Source organism: Bufo bufo, chromosome 4, assembly GCF_905171765.1.
Source record: "Bufo bufo chromosome 4, aBufBuf1.1, whole genome shotgun sequence".
In the NCBI taxonomy this organism is placed as follows: Eukaryota; Metazoa; Chordata; class Amphibia; order Anura; family Bufonidae; genus Bufo; species Bufo bufo.
Genome location: NC_053392.1, coordinates 476,416,470 through 476,435,611, shown reverse-complemented (window position 1 = coordinate 476,435,611; position 19,142 = coordinate 476,416,470). Strand labels below are relative to the sequence as shown.

The window sequence follows — 19,142 nt, the reverse complement described above, 5'->3', positions numbered from 1 at the left end:
GCAGATGGACAATGACCCAAAGTATACTGCAAAAGCAACCAAAGAGTTTTTTAAGGGAAAGAAGTGGAATGTTATGCAATGGCCAAGTCAATCACCTGACCTGAATCCGATTGAGCATGCATTTCACTTCACAAAACTGAAGGGAAAATGCCCCAAGAACAAGCAGGAACTGAAGACAGTTACAGTAGAGGCCTGGCAGAGCATCACCAGGGATGAAACCCAGCGTCTGGTGTTGTCTATGCGTTCCAGACTTCAGGCTGTAATAGAATTAAAAAGTGAAAGTTTTATTTATGATTTTTATTCTGTCCCATTACTTTTGGTCCCTTAACAAGTGGGAGGCACATATGCAAACTGTTGTAATTCCTACACTGTTCACCTGATTTGGATGAAAATACCCTCAAATTAAAGCTGACAGTCTGCAGTTAAAGCACATCTTGTTTGTTTCATTTCAAATCCATTGTGGTGGTGTATAGAGCCAACAATTTTAGAATTGTGTCGATGTCCCAATATTTATAGACCTGACTGTACGTTTTGCTATCTGGTTTTAACTAGAAGAAAAAAAAATTTGTGACACATTCCCTTTAATAATTATTTTGTGAGACATTGCACCTTTATAGTACTTAATGCATGGCAGGCAATGTAGGATTTATCATATATAACTGCATAAGAAGTCTTACCTTTTTTCATCAGAGTAACAACTAACTGCAGGAATTTAGCAAACCATCTAATTTGATGGTTATCAAATTATAATCTAAGGGCAGTATTACACTGGCCGACTGCCGGCCAGATCATCGGTAATGAGCGTTCGAAGGAATGCTCGTTAGCGATGATCTGGCTGTGTAATACAGCCGCCGATTACCCGATGAATGAGTAAACGTTGGGCAATCCAGATTTTTAATCAGACTTGAAAATCATTTTTTGCTGGCGTCAGATCATGTTGTGTAATCACGATCTGCTGCCGGCAGAGTGATGATAATTGCTGGGAAGGAACGCTTCCTTCCTGACAATCGTCATGATGATTGCTTAATGTAATACTGGCCTTAGTACAAAAGTTATTAATTATACGTAGCTTAATCAGTCAATAAAAATGCATACAAAATATAAAGTCATTATTTCACAGAATGTACCATTTCAAAATCTTTCGGTTGATTAACTAATATACTGTATATGACGTTCACCTACTAAAGCTCATAAAGACTCATCAGCCTAAAAACTAAATATATGACAGGTTATTTTTTTGTATAAACCGTTTTCTTTTTTACCTTTTTCAGTGATGGTTGGGCAGACAGAGATGAAGTCATAGATGGCTTTGAAACTGAGGCGAATGGAGGAATTACCATAAAACTTCAGTCCCCAGAGGTCAGGTCCTTTGATGACTATTTTCTAAGCCTACGTTTGGACACCAATTCACGAAATCCTTGGTTTAGTGAGTTTTGGCAATACCGATTCCAGTGTCGTATTCCAGGACATCCTCAAGAAAATACCAACTTTAAAACGATTTGTAAAGGTAAGGATATTATTTATTTTATTATCTTGGAGTGATTTAGTTCTTATATACATTGGCGTTTTCCTTAACCACCCATTTTGCCCCAGTCTAGCTCCAGCAGTGGGAAAAGTAGCCAACTGGAGGGGGAGGGCTGCTTTAGATGCTGTTATCTCCTGAAGCTGGTATTCCAAGCTTTCAGACAATACCAGAATGATAGCAATCTGTTCAGTACAGGGGAATATTTTACTGATAGAAATAGGCATACTGTGAATGTTTTACCCGCGATTATTCCTGACTCAATTTCTAACAGTGTTTTCATTGTCATCACTGTCATTGTCTTGTATAAAAGCCTGGAATGTCAGCTTTCAAACAAGACCAGTTGTATGTCTACCCATTCAGGACATAGCAGCATCTAAAGCAGCCCTCCCCTCCCCAGTTAGCTACTTTTCCCACTGCCTGAGCTGGGAAAAGTAGCTAACTGGAGAGGGGAGTACCCCACATATTAAAAAAAAATATATAAAAAGTATTATCTCTACTATATCAGTCCAAAACATGCTGTTCTCCAGTATAATGTTCATTTTTTTTATCTCTCTTTTTACACACCCCACCTAAAGCTCTTGTCTCTTCCCTTTCTGTGGGTGGACAGTAGCTCATCACATATGACCATCAAGCACCTGCATCCCTCTGGAGTGCATAGCATTCAGTTCTTGTTAACTCCTTCCTCCTCTGCATAGAAAATGGTCCCTAACATACAGCCCCAGCACTTTCACTAAAGAATAGCACTATGGTATACAATGTCTCGTTCATTTCATTATCCACTGTCTAAAGAGAAAGATGGCTATATACTTCTATGAATTTAGAGGCAAAAATAAGAGAATGAAAGATGTCTGGGTTGCTTCACTATGAGATCACTTTGGCAGCACTGAGAGAAAGAGAGCAGCAAAGCTACTGAGCATGTTGGCTCATTGCTGAATACAGGGGAGGTGGACCTGAATTTCATCCACAGGAGAAACAGCAATGAGTGTTACCTGAAAGTCAAATGTAATGTACATTAAAAAAATATAATATTTTACTGCATGTATATTGCAATAATTCTTCATTTGAAATGCCCTATTAATTGCATAGTAATACTTTTCTTGGGATAATCCCCTTAACTTTTTTTGTACAGAAATGCAGTGTATCCCATTTACATCTCTAGGCTGGAAGGTAGAGAACATATTTATTTTAAACATACAGTGAGAAACAAAAGTATTTCAACACCCTGCGATTTTGCAGGTTCTCCCACTTAGAAATCATGGAGGGGTCTGAAATTCACATTGTAGGTGCATTCCCACTCTGAGAGACAGAATAAAAAATAAATAAATCAGGAAATCACATTGTATGATTTTTAAAGAATTTATTTTGTCTTGCACTGCTGAACATAAGTATTTGAACACCTGAGAAACAACAAGAATTCTGTCTCTCAAAGACCTGTTACTGTGCCTTTAAATAGTTCACCTCTACTCCCCTCATTAATCTAACTTAGTAGCACCTGTCTGAGCTCTTTAAAGACACATGTCCACCCCACAGTCCGTCAGACGCCAACTACTACCATGGGCAAGACCAAAGAGCTGTCAAGAGACACCAGATACAAAACTGTGGACCTCCACAAGGCTGGAAAGGGCTACGGGGCAATTGCCAAGCAGCTTGGTGAAAATAGATCAACTGTTGGAGCAATTGTTAGAAAATGGAAGAGGCTAAAGACGACTGTCAGACTCCCTTGGACTGGGGCTCCATGCAAGATCTCACCTCATGGGGTATCACTGATGATAAGAAAGGTGAGGAATCAGCCCAGAACTACAAGGGAGAAGCTGGTCAATGACATGAAGAGAGCTGGGACCACAGTTTCAAAGGTCACTGTCGGTAGAACACTACGCCGTCTTGGTTTCAAATCATGCATTGCACGGAAGGTTTCCCTGCTCAAGTCATTACATGTCCAAGCCCGTCTGAAGTTTGCCAATGACCATCTGGATGACCCAGAGGAGGCATGGGAGAAAGTCATGTGGTCAGATAAGACCAAAGTAGAACTTTTTGGTCTAAACTTCACTCGTCTTGTTTGGAGGAAAAAGAAGGATGAGTTGCATCCCAAGAACACCATCCCTACTGTGAAGCATGGAGGTGGTAACATCATGCTTTGGGGGTGCTTTTCTGCAAAGAGGACAGGACGACTGCACTGTATTAAGAAGAGGATAAATGGGGCCATTTATTGGGAGATTTTGAGCAACAACCTGTCACGGTCATATTGGTGTTTGACCGTGATGCGGTTGCCATGCAGACTGGTTGCCGATGGCAACGTGTTGATGGCAGTTTGTATGTGCACTACCCCTTTAAGGTTTGCCTTCCTGCTGTTTGGTGAGCAAGGGGTTAATCTTCTTGCTAGTGGGGATTAAGGTGTTTCCTGGGTGTGGCCGCGGGCTTGATTTATACCTGTGGCTTGCTGGCTGGGTGCAGTTGTACTACAGCCTTGCTTGGTGTTGGAGGTTTGCTCCTTGCCTGGGTGTTTCTGCCCAGTCCTTGAGGGCCATCTTATGGAACATAAATTGTCCTCCCTTCTGTACCCTCCATGTACCTTAACCCTCACTTGTTGTATGTGTGGTGTGGGTTTATGTTCTGGGTGTGTGAAGCGTTTTGTTGGTTGCTACATGTCTGGGCTGTTGTTGGTGTTTCTCCCTGCATGTATGCTATTCATCACCCGGTATGTTGATACCTCCAGAAGGGGGCTGGTTTCCTGGAGGGGTGAACCATAAGTCTGCATGCAGTGCTGCCTGGGGCTGCCATGTACCTTTTTGTATAGGCCCAGGCAGTATCAATTGTGCTGGATTCCTGTGTGTGGTGTTGTTTGTATGGTGTCCTATTTGGTGTGTCGGCACCTGTACTTATGCATGGGTTCCAGTCGTGGTGGCTGTGGCAGGTAAGTGTGTTTCTGGTGTTCTTACCTGCCGACTCTGTTGCTGTATTCAGTCTTCCAATTTTCCCTGCAGCTAGGCCTCTGGAGACTCTGGTTCATCCGTGTCTTGGATGAACATGGTTGTCTCTTGTCCCTATCTCCTACCTCAGGGATATTCAGGGATTTCAGGGTTCTGTCCCAACATTACCGCTGATAAGCTGTTTCGGGGAACCACTGCTCTCATCAGAGCTCTGGTGAGTGATACAGGCTCCCAGCAGCTTTCCTAGGACAGTACCATACATTGTATAGTGTTAGTGCTTGGTATTGCAGCTTAGTCCCATTGACTCAATACTTTGCTATGAAAATGAAAAATTGTATTTCTTCAAATACGTGTAAAATGTTTTAATTTTCGCAAGGGTTAACAGAAGAAAAAGCACCCCACAATTTAGTATGCATTTTCCCCTAAACACAACACCATATGTGGTAGTAAACTGCTGTATGGGCACACCGCAGGGCTCAGAAGGGGAGGAGTGCCATATGGCTTTTGGAGAGCAACTTTAGCTGGAATTGTTTTTGGGCGCCATTTCGCTTTTGAAAAGATCCTGCTTCCAATTTTGGGAACTACACTCCTCAAGAATTGTACTGAGCACTTTGACCCAACAAGCATTTCATAGAACTTAAAAACACATCTGTGAAAATAAAAAATTTAATTTCTTCCAATAAAATGTTGTTTTAGCCCCAGACTTTCCAACAGCTGCACGATTAGTGTGCAGCTGCCATCTATGTACTGACGTTTTAAAAAGTCAATGCAGAGATGTGTCCGGACTGCACAGATGTTTATAGTGTATGGGAGGTTGAGGACTAGTTAATGAGGATTGTCTTTGAAATGTGCTTTCCATCCAAGAAGTATCCAATTATTTGAATAAAAGTTAGTAATCCATTCCTCTTTAGTACGCTTAAAGCTTTTTTAACAAATGCTCAGTTTTATTTGTAATTTTTTTAAATATGCACTTATATCTGATTTTACGCTTAATGGCTGGCAATGGAAGAATCTTAGAAATATAGGAAGAAATGTATGTATAAAGCAACAGTCAGTTATGATGTTTTCTGCCTGGATTTACAGTTCAGGAGGAATGTTACCATGGTGACCAAAATTGCAATATCCCAGAGGGGGTTTAAAGATTTTCAGAATTGATTCAAGGGCATGATATTAGTAATTGAAAACATCTTCTGATTTAGCAGTTTAGCACTTATTTAATGTTGTGTTATTCGCATGGCACTCATCTGGTTGTGCTCCTAAAATAGGCTAATGATCAATGGGAAACATATCAAGTTATATTTTCCTTACGTTGAGATTTTTTTTCTAAATTATGTTTTATTTATGTTTTCTATCTATATCTATTTCACCAAGAATAATATTAATTAATCATATTAAACTTTTTTTTATGTGCAGCCACCATGGATTTTGCCATGTTCTTTGTCAAACCCCGATTTAGAAAAGCTGTCAATATAAATGTCTACATTATCAAATACCAAAAAAAAAGCAAATGATGATAAATGTGAATTCAAAATGATATCTAATAATGTTGCATAGCGCCAATATATACACTTGTATAAACTGCTGTTAGGACAAAAAAAAAAATCTGTGAAGTATAAATGTATAAAACAAATCTATATTAATTACAAAGTGAAATAAAACATCAGTTTAATGTTTCACAACTGTTATGATTAGTGTTGAGTGAAGCATTCAGATTTTAGGAAAAATTCAGTCCGAATTTTAGGAAAAATTTAATTCTAAACAAAGCGGAATTTCCTTGCGCTTTGTTGTAACAAATATTTTTTTCTCAAACGGGGGCGGGAGTTGTCTTCGAAACAAAAGAAAAAAAAACCTCATCGCCATCACGTGATCACACTGGGAACGCACAGTGACGTCATCATGCTCAGCGCAGGTTCTTCAGAAGGTCTTTTTCAATCAAGAGAGGAGTGGACTGCCTCTGCGTGAGCAAGTGGATAAAGTGAGTATTTGTTTTTAAAACCCATAAGGCCATATTGCACTAGCATATTACTTTTTTTAGGCCGTTAGACAGGTGGCCGTTAAAAACAGTCCCATTGACTGATAGGGTGAATAGGGTTTTAAATCTCAGCCTGATAGAACATTAAATATGAAAATAGTAAAGTTTTTATTAGAATCAATCAAAAGGGTGATAGATAAAATCAGGCATACAGGGAATCAGAAGTGCGGAGAGGGATCAGGTAATAGACCGTCCGACACTCTGAAGGCCTGACTAGTAACCTGTGTATCAGGCTAACACTCAGTGTTGGAGCACACTGATGAAGGTGTAGCCTGTAACAACAGGATAATAATAACACTGCACTTAATACAGGGACTAACAATGCTGATCTAATCCACTTGGCAATTCCTAATGCTCTGTGTGTTGAGCTATACAGTGGATGGTCAGCACAGTTGAAGCAGCTATAATGGGTCCTGGTGCACCCTATTAGCGCTACCCTGATAAGTGAGCGGTATGTAACGCTTCAATACGCTCAAAGCCAGACAGCCAGTGTGAGTAGGATATCACTTATTTGAGCTGCCCTACCTGAATAGGGTTTTAACATAGCGATTCGTGACAAATTAATTTGCAACTAATCAAATTTCTTGTGAAACTTTGGCGAAGCCGCCGAATCAAATTATTCAAAACTTTGCTCATCTCTAGTTATGACATCAAATAATTATAGTTAAGGTCCAGTGTCCTTTTCAGCTATTCCAACCAACAGTCCTGTACAAAGTACAAAGCTGCATTCACAATTCTTCAGGCTTCAGAACTGTAATATACTCAGTAATTGGTGCTGTCATTACATAGATCTTGCTGTGCTGCTTTTCATCTTTATTCCCTGAGTGGTAATCTTACAGGAAACTGCCATTGGACAAATGGGCACTGTGACCTATTTATCACAGTGGAGCAGTCATGACTTTACCGAGCCAAGATATTCTTCATGGCTATGCTGGGAGGGTTGCCATGCTGACCAGTTGATCCCCAGCTGGTTGACCTATCAATGAGGCTGGAAGCTGAGCCAATGCGGTTCTTAGCTCAATGTCCAATCCCAGAGCTAGGTGGGAGGTTTAAGTCTGCTACCCAGTCATTGCAAACTGTCTGTGATTGTGTGTATGTGTCTGGGCTCTGTTTGTACCTCTATACTTTGTACCTGAACTAAAGACCTACTCATTAATAGAGATGGCCTTGCGGTTTGCCCGGCGATCCTTTCGCGGCGAACTTTGCACGTTCGCCAAACATGCAAACATGTGGCGATATTTGCGACCGCCATATTCTTTTACATTGTGAAGAACTTTGACCCATGACACATCCATCAGGTGGTACAGGACAGCAATTAAGTGCTGGAAAAGATTATTCAAGGTGTATGGAAAGGATAGGAGGAATCATTCCACAGCATTTATGTAGAACAGGGTTCAGTAGGGGAGGTTACAGCCTGGGTAATAGGAACAATCCTATTACACCTTGCTGCACTGACTGGGGACCCAAATTGCCATTATACAGCTCTGTAATTCCACCAAACCGTTCTTATTAGGGTGCAAGTGCTGTTTATACAGGCATTAACAGGGTTTATTACAAGTAAATATTTCTACATCTTATTTGCCCTTGTGCGGTGCAGTTATACAGTCCCTTGCAAAAGTATTCATCCCCCTTGACTTTTTCGTATTTTGGTGCTTCACAACCTGGAATTAACATGGATTGTTTGAGGATTTGCATCATTTAATTTACAGAACATGCCCACAACTTTGAAGATGTTTTTTTCACTTTTTATTGTGAAGCAAACAACAAATAGGACAAAATAACAGCAAAAGTCAATGTGCATAACTATTCACCCCCCCTAAAGTCAATACTTTGTCGAGCCACCTTTTGCGGCAATCACAGTTGCTTTGGATATGTCTCTATGAGCTTGCCACATCTTACCACTGGGATTTTTGCCTATTCCTCCTTGCAAAACTGCTCCAGCTCCTTCAAGTTGGATGGTTTGCGCTTGTGAACAGCAATCTTTAAGTATGACCACAGATTTTCTATTTGATTGAGATCTGGACTTTGACTAGGCCTTTCCAACACATTTACATGTTTCCCCTTAAACCACTCAAGTGCTGCTTTAGCAGTGTGTTTCGGGTCATTGTCCTGCTGGTAGGTGAACCTCCGTCCTAGCCTCAAATCACGCACAGAGTGGTACAGGTTTTGCTTAAGAATATCCCTGTATTTAGCACCATCCATTTTTCCCTCAACTCTGACCAGTTTCCCAGTCCCGGCTGCTGAAAAACATCCCTACAGCATGATTCTGCCACCACCATGTTTCACTGTGGGTATGGTGTTCTTTGGGTGATGTGATGGGTTTTCGACAGAGATAGTGTTTTCTTTGATAGCCGAAAAGTTCAATTTAAGTCTCTTCAGACCAGAGCACCTTCCTCCATACATTTTGGGAATCTACCACATGCTTTTTCGCAAACTTACAACATGCCTTTTTGTTTCTAGCTGAAAGTATTGGCTTTCTTCTGGCCACTATGCCATAAAGCCCAACTCTATGGAGCGTACGGCTTATTGTCGTCCTATGTACAGATACTCCAGTCTCTGCTGTGGAACTCTGCAGCTCCTCCAGGGTTACCTTAGGTCTCTGTGCTGCCTCTCTGATTAATGACCTCCTTGCCCGATCCATCAGTTTTGGTGGGTGGCCGTCTCTTGGCAGGTTTGCTGTTGTGCCATGTTCTTTCCATTTGGTTACGATAGATTTGATGGTGCTCCTGGGGATCATCAAAGATTTGGATATTTTTTTATAACCTAACCCTGACTTGTACTTCTCAACAGCATTGTCCCTTACTTGTTTGGAGAGTTCCCTTGGTCTTCAAGGCAGTGTTTGGCTAGTGATGCCTCTTGCTTAGGTGTTTCAGCCTCTGGGGCCTTTCAAAAAAGGTGTGTATATGTAATGACAGATCATGTGATACTTAGATTGCACACAGATGGACATCATTTCACTAATTATATGACGTCTGAATGTAATTGGTTGCACCAGAGCTTTTTATGGGCTTCCCAACAAAGGGGATGAATACATATGCACATGCCAATTTTCTGTTTTCTATTTCTAAACAAAAGTTTTATTTATATCATTTTCACTTCACCAACTCACACTCGTGTTTGGTGCGAATCTGTCATGGATCTGCACAAACGGATCCGTTCAGATAATACAACAGTCTGCATCCGTTCTTTAACATAGCCAAGACGGATCCGTCTTAAACACCATTGAAAGTCAATGGAGGACGGATACATTTTCTATTGTGCCAGATTGTGTCATAGAAAATGGATCCGTTCTCATTGACTTACATTGTGTGTCAGAACGGATCAGTTTGGCTCAGTTTCATCAGACGGACACCAAAACGCTGCAAGACATTGTATGTTCTAAAGCATTTTTTGGCTTGTATTAGTGGGAAAAAAAGGCTTATTATGTGGAGAAGTTCTAAAATTACAGCCCTTTTTGTCGTGTATTAGTGGCAAAAGTAAAATATATTTGCCTTTCAGCTGTGCAGTCATATGTTCTAAAGCCTTTTGTGGCGTGTATTAGTGGCAAAATAAAAATACATTTGCCGTTCAGCGGTGCAGTTATATGTTCTAAAGCAGGGGTGCACAACCTGCGGCCCGCGGGGCGCATGCGGCCCCCAGAGCCAAGATTTGAGGCCCCCGTCCTCCTGGACAGAAACACAGCTGATCGTAAAATCAGCTGTATTTCTGCCCACAGCGCTCCTGCCCCTGCACTGTAGCAGGAGCAGAACGGGTCGTCGGCTGTCAGTGACAGCGGGGGAGCCGAGGAGAAGGCAGAAGCAGTTATCAGCGCTTCTGCCTTCTCCTCACACAGGTGAGCGCTATGTAGGGTGGACCCGGCTTGGGGGCAGAGGAGCGCAGAGCTGTCAGGTGTACAATTCCCCCACCGCAGGCTGGTTTCCCCTGTAACTGGAGCTCCTTTGGATGCCCAGTTACAGTGGAAATAGTGCAAAAAAAAAAATCTGTGTTCCCAAAGGTCTTTAAGTGACCTCTTCGGGAGAAATTATGTGGAAAAAATATATTAAATAAGTAAAAAAATTATTTTAAAAAATATAATAGATCACAAATAAAAGAAAAAAATGAATAAAATATGATGTGGCAAAAATTTTTAAAATTATACAAAAAATTAAATACAAATAAAAGGAAAAAATAAAAGGAAAAATTACTAAGTAAAAGAGTGTTCACTGCCCCCTAACAGTCTTTTTATGATCCCTTGTCATTATGTGGCAAAAATATATATTAAAAAAATAGAAAATAAAAAATTAAATAAAAATTTACAAAAATAATAAAATACTAAAAAAATAAAAAAAATAAAAAGTGAAAAAAAATAGTAGAGTGTTCATTGTCCCCAACAGACTTTTTATGAACTCTTGGGGGAGATATTATGTGGCAAAAATATATTTAATAATAAGAAATAAACCAATAATAAAAAAAATACAATAAAATATTAAAATACAAATAAAAGTAATAAATAAAAAGGAAAGAGTGAAAAATTCGCAAAAAGTGTCAGTGTCCCCCAAAGGTTTTTTTATGACCTCTTGGGGAATATTATTTGTAGCAGAAATATATTAAAAATGAAGTTCCATTGTACGTTGCCATTATCGCCCCATTCATGTGAAACTAACTATACATATACATATAACAAAACGACCGACACAAAATAGGGAACTAATTATAATAATTTATTTTGGTGTCAGTTTGCATATTTAAAGAATAAGGAGCTATAGTTTGAAAAAAAAATACTTTTTAAAAATGTTTTGTGCAGTTTTCTCCAAATAAAACTAAAAAATAAATAATAAGGCCCTATGTGTCAAGTGAAAAAGTGTTACAAAAATTATTTTGGTAGTCCCAAACATAAAAAAGTTACAACCGTTCGAACCACCAGGTGCACAAAAACACAAAAAAAGCGCTTTTCCCACTAGTAAGAGAAAGTGCTTACTGGTTTATTGCAGGGCGCCTGTAACTGGCAGGAGGCGGTAATAACCAGGGAGCACGGCCTCTGCAGTGAGGGAAATCACTGATTTATGAACAAGTTCCTGCAGCGTGGCCTCTGAACCAGAAGATGCATACTTACCTGCTCCATGCCGCCCTGCCCCCACTGCCTCCCTGCTCCATGCCGCCCTGCCCCCGATGCCTCCATCTTCCATTTCCTGCACATTTACACCTGTCCGTGCATGACCGTGGTCACATACACCGCTCCAGTCAATGAGGGGCTGCAGCAGTGGCACGCTGCTTGTGGCCACATCACTGCTGAAGCCAGTGATTGGCTGCAGAGGTACATGTGACCATGGCCATGCACTGACAGGTGTAATCAGCGCCGGGAGCAGGTAAGTATAACTCTTCGGTTTCAGGGGCCATGCTGCAAGAACTTGTTAAAAATTCATTTTTACTGGGAAATCCCTTTAAGCCAGGGTGGATTAGCCATCGATCTCACAGGGAAATTTCCCAGGGGGCCGCCTGGGCCCTCCTCACGGCCAGCCAGTGAGAGTTTTTGGGGATGTATTTTGTGCTCATAGGGGCAGTATTATGTGATGAACTGTGGGGTGGTATAATGTGCCACAATATAGTATTGCTGGCCCGGACTTCCATCAATTTGTCCCCGACTACAAACCGGGGCCACTGTTAGTATTTTTCCAGGGCCAGCAGCGAGATATTCAGGTCAATTACTGGAAACAAGTCTTCATATGGACACTCACTCATGATAACTGGCGGTATATTCGTGCCGCACATCTCTCTGTGTGATCAGGGATGTGCTACTGATAGTCAATGTAACTAAATGAAGGAGGAATGACTGTGATAGCGATCATTCCTCCGCAGTCACTTTACATCGGCCTGTGTACATTGCTGCCCCTTGAAATAGAGCGATGTGACAATGCGGCCCTCAGACCAAAAAAGGTTGTGCACCCCTGTTCTAAAGCCTTTTGTGGCGTGTATTAGAGGAAAAAGATAAATATATTTGCCATTCAGCAGTGCAGTTATATGTTCTAAAGCCTTTTGTGGCGTGTATTAGAGGGAAAAGAATAATATATTTGCCGTTCAGCAGTGCAGTTATATGTTCTAAAGCCCATTTTTGGCGTGTATTAGTGGGGAAAAAGAAAAAGGGCTTATTAGCCGTTGTGTGGTGAAGTGAGAAAATGACAGCCCTTTTTGGTGTATATTAGTGGCAAAAAAATGTGCCGTTCAGCGGTGAAGTTCCATTGTACTACAGCTATTTACAGGGTGTATTAATAGGATAGATACGTATGTCCTATTAGCCGTTCTATAGTGAATTGTGATTGTTATATTTATTTTTTTGGGGTGTATTAATAGGAAAAAGAATACGTCTTATTAGCCGGTCTGCAGTGAACCGACATTGTTATACTGCCATTGTTGGGGTGTATTAATGGAAAAAATAAGTATGTGTTATTATCCATTATGCAGTGAATTTAGACTTCATTTTGCTGTATGGACCGAATTATGTCGATTAGCCATTCAGTGGTGAAATTTTTTTGTGAAACAGCCTTTTTTGGGAAAATTGGTCGGTAGCTGTAACTACGGTCAAGGACAATATATGTCCTTTACGGCCCACTTAGTAAATGTGGTTCCTGGCCAGCCACACCAGCAACTTGGCCAGGTGACGCCGCTTCCACCTCCACGTTCTCACGATATTGGTCCTGCGACAATGTATGCCTCTGCTTCTTCATCCTCCACCATGTCCTCAGCCTCCACTGCAGGGAAAATTCACAGTGCTCCTCCAGCATACCACATGTGCAGGGCACAGCGGTGTCAGGCTGTTCTACACCTCGTTTGCCTGGGCGAACGGAGTCACACAGGGGAGGAACTGGTCCGTGTCCTTCATCAAGGAATCAAATTCTGGCTTTCTCTGCGACAACTCAAAATCGGAACCATGGTGACCGACAACGGGAAAAACATGGTGTCAGCGCTGCGTAAAGGAGGGCTGAGCCATGTGCCCTGCATGGCACACGTGTTCAATCTGGTTGTCAAGCGGTTCCTGAAGTCTTCCACCCATCTGCAAGACATCCTAAAAATGGCCAGGAAACTTTGCATGCACTTCAGCCACTCGTACACCGCAAAGCACACCCTCCTTGAGCTGTAGCGGCAGAACGGCATCCCCCAACAAAGGCTGATATGCGACGTTTCCACCCATTGGAATTTCACCCTCCATATGTTGGACCGACTATATGAACAGAGAAAGGCCATCAACGAATTCTTGATGATCTAATCGGACAGGAGTACTCCCCTGTGTAACCTCGATGTCAGCCAGTGGCAGCTCATGCGTGACACCTGCCATTTGCTCAGGCCCTTTGAGGAGGTCACGTTATTTGTCATTCCACTGCTTCATGTCCTGGAACAGATGCTTGTAAATCTGGCTGGTCAGGGGACTGGAGACGTGGGACCTAGATCCCAAGGCCACATGAGCCCTGAGGGGGCTGAACTGGAGGAGGAGGACATTGGAGCACAAGCAATGTATAGCGAAGTGGGTGGTTTTTCTACACAGGTTACAGGAGAGGAGCTACAGGGCGATGAGGAAGAGGAGGCAGAGGACCCAGACACACCGTGGCAGTATGCAGTCGAGATGGAGGCAGGGAGTCCCTCCGAGTCACTTGCACAAATGGCCCGATGCATGCTCACTTGTTTGCGTAGTGACAGCCGAATTGTCACCATTCGGCAGAGGGATGACTTCTGGCTCTCTACCTTGTACCCTCGCTACCGGTCCAAAATGGGGGCGTTTTTTACCCCCGCTGAGAGGAAGGAACAACTGAACTACTATAGAGACATCCTATGTAGTCAGTTGGTCGCTGCCTATCTGCACCATCGTCCATCCTCTCGCAGGTCTGACCGGGGTGCACTCTGCGCTTACGTTCCACTGCCATGGCTGCTGGGGAGTGATGGGGTGGCAGGAGCAGTACCAGCTCCATCAGCAGCAGCCTGAGTCTAGAGTCGCTGATGAGCAGCTTTCTTCACCCGCATAGTGAAGAAACTACTCACCAGCAGCTAGACATAAAGAAGGACCTGAAACAGCAGGTGGTTGCATACTTGGACAGCACCCTGATACCCCACATTGAAGATCCACTGAACTGCCGCGCAGCCAAACTGGTTTGCCCTGGAAAAGCTGTCCTGCCTGGCCAGTAGTTTGGCCTCAGAGCAGGTGTTTAGTGTGGCAGGGGCCATAGTTTCCCTTAAGAAGAACTCGCCTGTCCACCCAAAATGTGGAGAGACTAACCTTTGTCAAGATGAATCAGTCGTGGATCAGCCAGGATTTCCACCCACCAATTCCTGATGCATCAGACTAGATCATCCATGGTGCCACACCAACACTTTAAATAAAGAGACCGTTTTTTTCTGGCTACCTGCCTCAGCTACTATTCTGATGCTGCCACCCGCCTGATGCCACACATCTGATGCCAAGTGCTCCTTCTTTCACCCACCACCTGATGCTGCTGCCACCTCCACACTATGTAACCTTGCCACTTTGTGGCCTCCTGATGCTGCTGCCACCTCCGCACACTATGTCACCTTGCCACTCTGTGGCCTCCTGATGCTGCCGCCACCTCTACACTGTCATTTTGCCACTCTGTGGCCTCCTTCTGATGCTGCTGCTGCCCCCACCTCCACACTGTCATTGTGCCACTATGTGGCCTCCTCATGCTGCTTCCACCTCACCACTATGTCATAGGGCCACTCTGTGGACTTCTCATGCTGTTCTGACCCTCCCCACTTCATGACTGGGCTACTATATTCCTTTCGGCCTGGCTGACATCATCATTTATTTGACCCTTCTGATCTGTCAGAAGGAAGGAAAAATGACACACACAACGGATCCTGTCTGTATAGCAGCAGTAAGGCCTATATGGGCTCATCAGAATTGCTTGTGATTTGGTAGTCAAAATCAGGAGTGGGTACAAAACACAAAAGACATGCAAATATTCAATTTCCGTGTCATCTCTGTTTTGGATCCACTCCTGTTTTCTTTTTGTGGCATTAGTAATACCGATGGATTACTGACCAAATGTTGACCGAGTGAAGGCAGATGCTCCACAGACAGGGTCAGTTTTTTGGGGGTTATTGTTCTGACAGATCAGAGAAATGGCAAAATAATCAGTGAGGTCAACACAAACTTACTGCTGACACCCTCTCCACTCTGTCGGGGGGCTCTACTTGTATAAGCGTTTAATAGAACAGGGTCTGTAGGCATCTATGTGGAATCAGCTGATGACCTGTAAGGCTGTAACATCGACCTGTAAGGCTGAGTTCATACTTGAGTTATTTGGTCAGTTTTGGCCCTGTGACTGCCCAAATAAGTTAAGTGTGCAGTGATTCTAAGAGCGACGCCTGTCATCTGCATGTCATACTGACTCACAGTATTATTTCACTACCACAGCAGACTCCCTATTCATGTTACTGCAAGGCACAGTGTTCTACACCACTATAAAGGCTCTCTGTAGCCCAGAAATAGCTGTTTTTTAACGTGATCTGCCGCTAATAAATTTGGATCAAAACAAATTTTTTTAGAAAATTCGGCAAACCGGCCGAATCAAATTTTTAAAAAATTCTCTCATCTCTAATTATTACTGTATGCCATTTCATAAATTTGGTGCAACCTCACAAAGCAAGACAGAATTATAACTGATGTCAAAACCACCGCAAATGATAAATTCCACCCAACAGTGCTTATATGGTGTGATATATTCATGGTATGCTTCTTGCATATGAGATCTTTCCTTCTGCAGATATTACAGCACAGACCTTGCTTGAACCATGCTGCCTGCTCTTCATAAATTGCTGCAATAAAGACAGGCCGTGCACTCTGTCTCCTAGACTCCTGTATTTAGGAATTTTATTTTGCAGATTAAATTATTTGTAATACTATGGAAGCCTCCTACTAAGTATGGATCTTTTCTTTTGTATCTGCAGAAACTCTCTGAGGAAGTATTGTACGAGTATGCTACTAAAATGTCAAATCCAGTTGGATATATAATAACTGGAAATGATGTGTAGTATCCATATTATTCATAAATGCAATATATTCCGTGCTTTCAAAAAATGTATTGTACATAAAACAAATCCTTGATTTTTGATATTTTCCAGGCAATGAAAGCTTAGAAGAAAACTATGTACAGGACAGCAAAATGGGATTTGTCATCAATGCAATCTATGCAATGGCTCATGGCCTCCATAACATGCATGAATCCATGTGCCCAGGTCATGTCGGTCTGTGTGATGCAATGAGGCCTATTGATGGAAGCAAACTGCTTGAATTCCTAATAAAAAGTTCATTTGTTGGTGTTTCTGGGGAAGATATTTGGTTTGATGAAAAAGGAGATGCCCCAGGAAGGTAAGAGTTTGGTTCATACCAGCATAGCATGAGGACACATTTTAGCACAATTGGTAGGAGTTTAATACATTTTTTTCCTTTGAAAACTCTACCTATTACTTAATATAAAGCATAATGCCCTTCAGTGTATAAAATCATTAATAAAATATAAAGTACAGATTGCCCCTGTCATAGGCAAAATGCTAAATACACTCATTGAGAATGTAATGATGATATAGGTAAGTGATTACAATATTAGATCAATAGGATATGTTTATTTGGAGACTTACAGGTTCCATATGGTATCCTGCGTCAAAGGATTGAAGTGCTCATCATGAGGCCTCCATACGTCAAAACCAACCATTATTGGATCCCAAACAGAACCTTGATTCACTAAAGATAATATGGTTCCAGTGTGTAGCAATAATAAAATTAATTATATCACCACACTGGATAAATCTGTGGCGATATCTGATTACACCCAAATAATTATCAGATTCGTTTTGTAAACTGGGATTACTTTAAAACATAACATTTACTAAATCATTTAAAATAATGGTTTCTGTAAGGTGATGGACAACAACAATATCTCCAATATACCACTTCAAATGCATGAAAAGAGGGTGGATCTTACCCCATTCTGTGGGATCCACATTCAATGGAGAAATTTCCTGGTCTTGAATAGTACCAGGAACCGGTGTGACCAGGGTGCTTGCGTCCGTATTGGCACTGCAGATAACTCCTAATAGGCCCTATTCTGTCTTTCCTACCTCATTAGGGGTCAGGGGCTACAAGCAGCGCCTACCTATCACACATGGAGCACCCGCCCCGACAGGGGCGACCCCACACCGAACCTTTCCCTCAGTATGGGTCTAGTGTTCTATATGGCCCTAATTACAAAGCCCTACATGCCATGTTTCTGTCTTTCTTTTGAGACATCATCAGGGGACTTCACACATGTATTCAAGGGCAGTAAAGATCAAGGTGGTTTTGGCCTCGTGTCTTCACTCAGGATATTCAGTTGTTCCTATCCATGCTGTACAATGGGAAGTGTCCCATGGCAGCCAGTGTCTCACCACAAACAGCAATGATTTGGGTGAGCACTCAACAGTTGTTATCCTCATCCTTATATACCTCACCTTCCGGTTAGTGTACCCCCCCCCCCTAATTACCTACCTCACCTGTCCGTATCCATTGTGGTGCATGTTGCTGCAAATGGAACGCACGCCGCTCCCATGCGTTCCACCGGACCGGAAGTTGCAATCACATGGGTCGGGCTGACCGGAAGTGACGTAAAGACCTGCATCTAGGCGTCGCTGGTAACATAGCAACCTCCAGACGCACGGCCAGTTCCCAGGCATATGATAATTTGCCTGCTCTTTTCTATATGCACAATCGCAAACTAGATTTATTAGGCAGGATTGCCAAACTCGATCTCCCACTCTTCACAGCCTTTACCAAATAGGCCTGGGGGACATACGATATCAGAATTCCATCTGGAAGGGGAGCAAGTGGATCCATATTCATACCGAATAGGCCATCACATCTCACATTTTTATTATGAGCGATGATGTTTCCACTCTATCCCAGAAGATCTTCAGTATTCTGGTCAGATCATCCATTACATCTCACATGCCCATCACTGTGGATGAGCTACTGTGAGTGGGAGGGAGATCTGGCCATTTTACAACACTAAACCGCTCCTAGGAGTCAGGATTATTCATATAAAGCAGCAGTAATTTTGTTGTTCGTTTAGGCCAAAAGGGTGAACTGTCTTCAAATAGAAGATCCATTTTGCTTCACATTGAAGGATCCTTCTATCAAAGTCGCCCCTTCTTATTCCTGGCTTGATTTTTTCGATCCCCATAAAGGAGAGACAATCAGGCCTGCCATCATGTTCAGTATTCACGTGTCGTGCCACCGACGTATCTCTGCCATTTCTGATGTCGCTCACGTGTTCTCCTATCCTTCTCCTCAGTTCTCTCCCTGTCTTCCCCACATATTCCTTTCCACATTTGCATGTAATTTTGTACACCAATCCCATGCTTTTACAGTTAATCATATCATTGACTGTATACATTTTGCCAGTGTTATTGCTCCTAAATGACTTTGCCTTGGCCAGTGTGTAGCAGTCAAGGTTTCTTCTTGATTATTCCACTCCAAACTAAGGCAACGGTGGCTGGCTGTCAATTGCGGGACACATAATGGGCGGTGTGGCAAAAATAACCTCGCCACTGGGTTTTGAAGGGGCCTGTTTGCCAGCTTCTTGCCTCAGGATTATTGCCCACATACTAAAACTTTGAAGGAGAAGGTAGACCGGCCGCA

The 19,142-nt window shown here is 42.4% G+C and overlaps 1 protein-coding gene across 1 annotated transcript in view; it reads left to right on the top strand.

The window, feature by feature from the left end:
- GRM1 (glutamate metabotropic receptor 1) overlaps positions 1–19,142 on the top strand; it is a 537,794-nt gene that overhangs the window by 418,627 nt on the left and 100,025 nt on the right. Inside the window, exons 3-4 of the mRNA XM_040430147.1 lie at positions 1,272–1,507; positions 16,592–16,838. Coding sequence (XP_040286081.1) covers positions 1,272–1,507; positions 16,592–16,838 — 483 coding nt within the window. The remainder of the gene's footprint in view (positions 1–1,271; positions 1,508–16,591; positions 16,839–19,142) is intronic.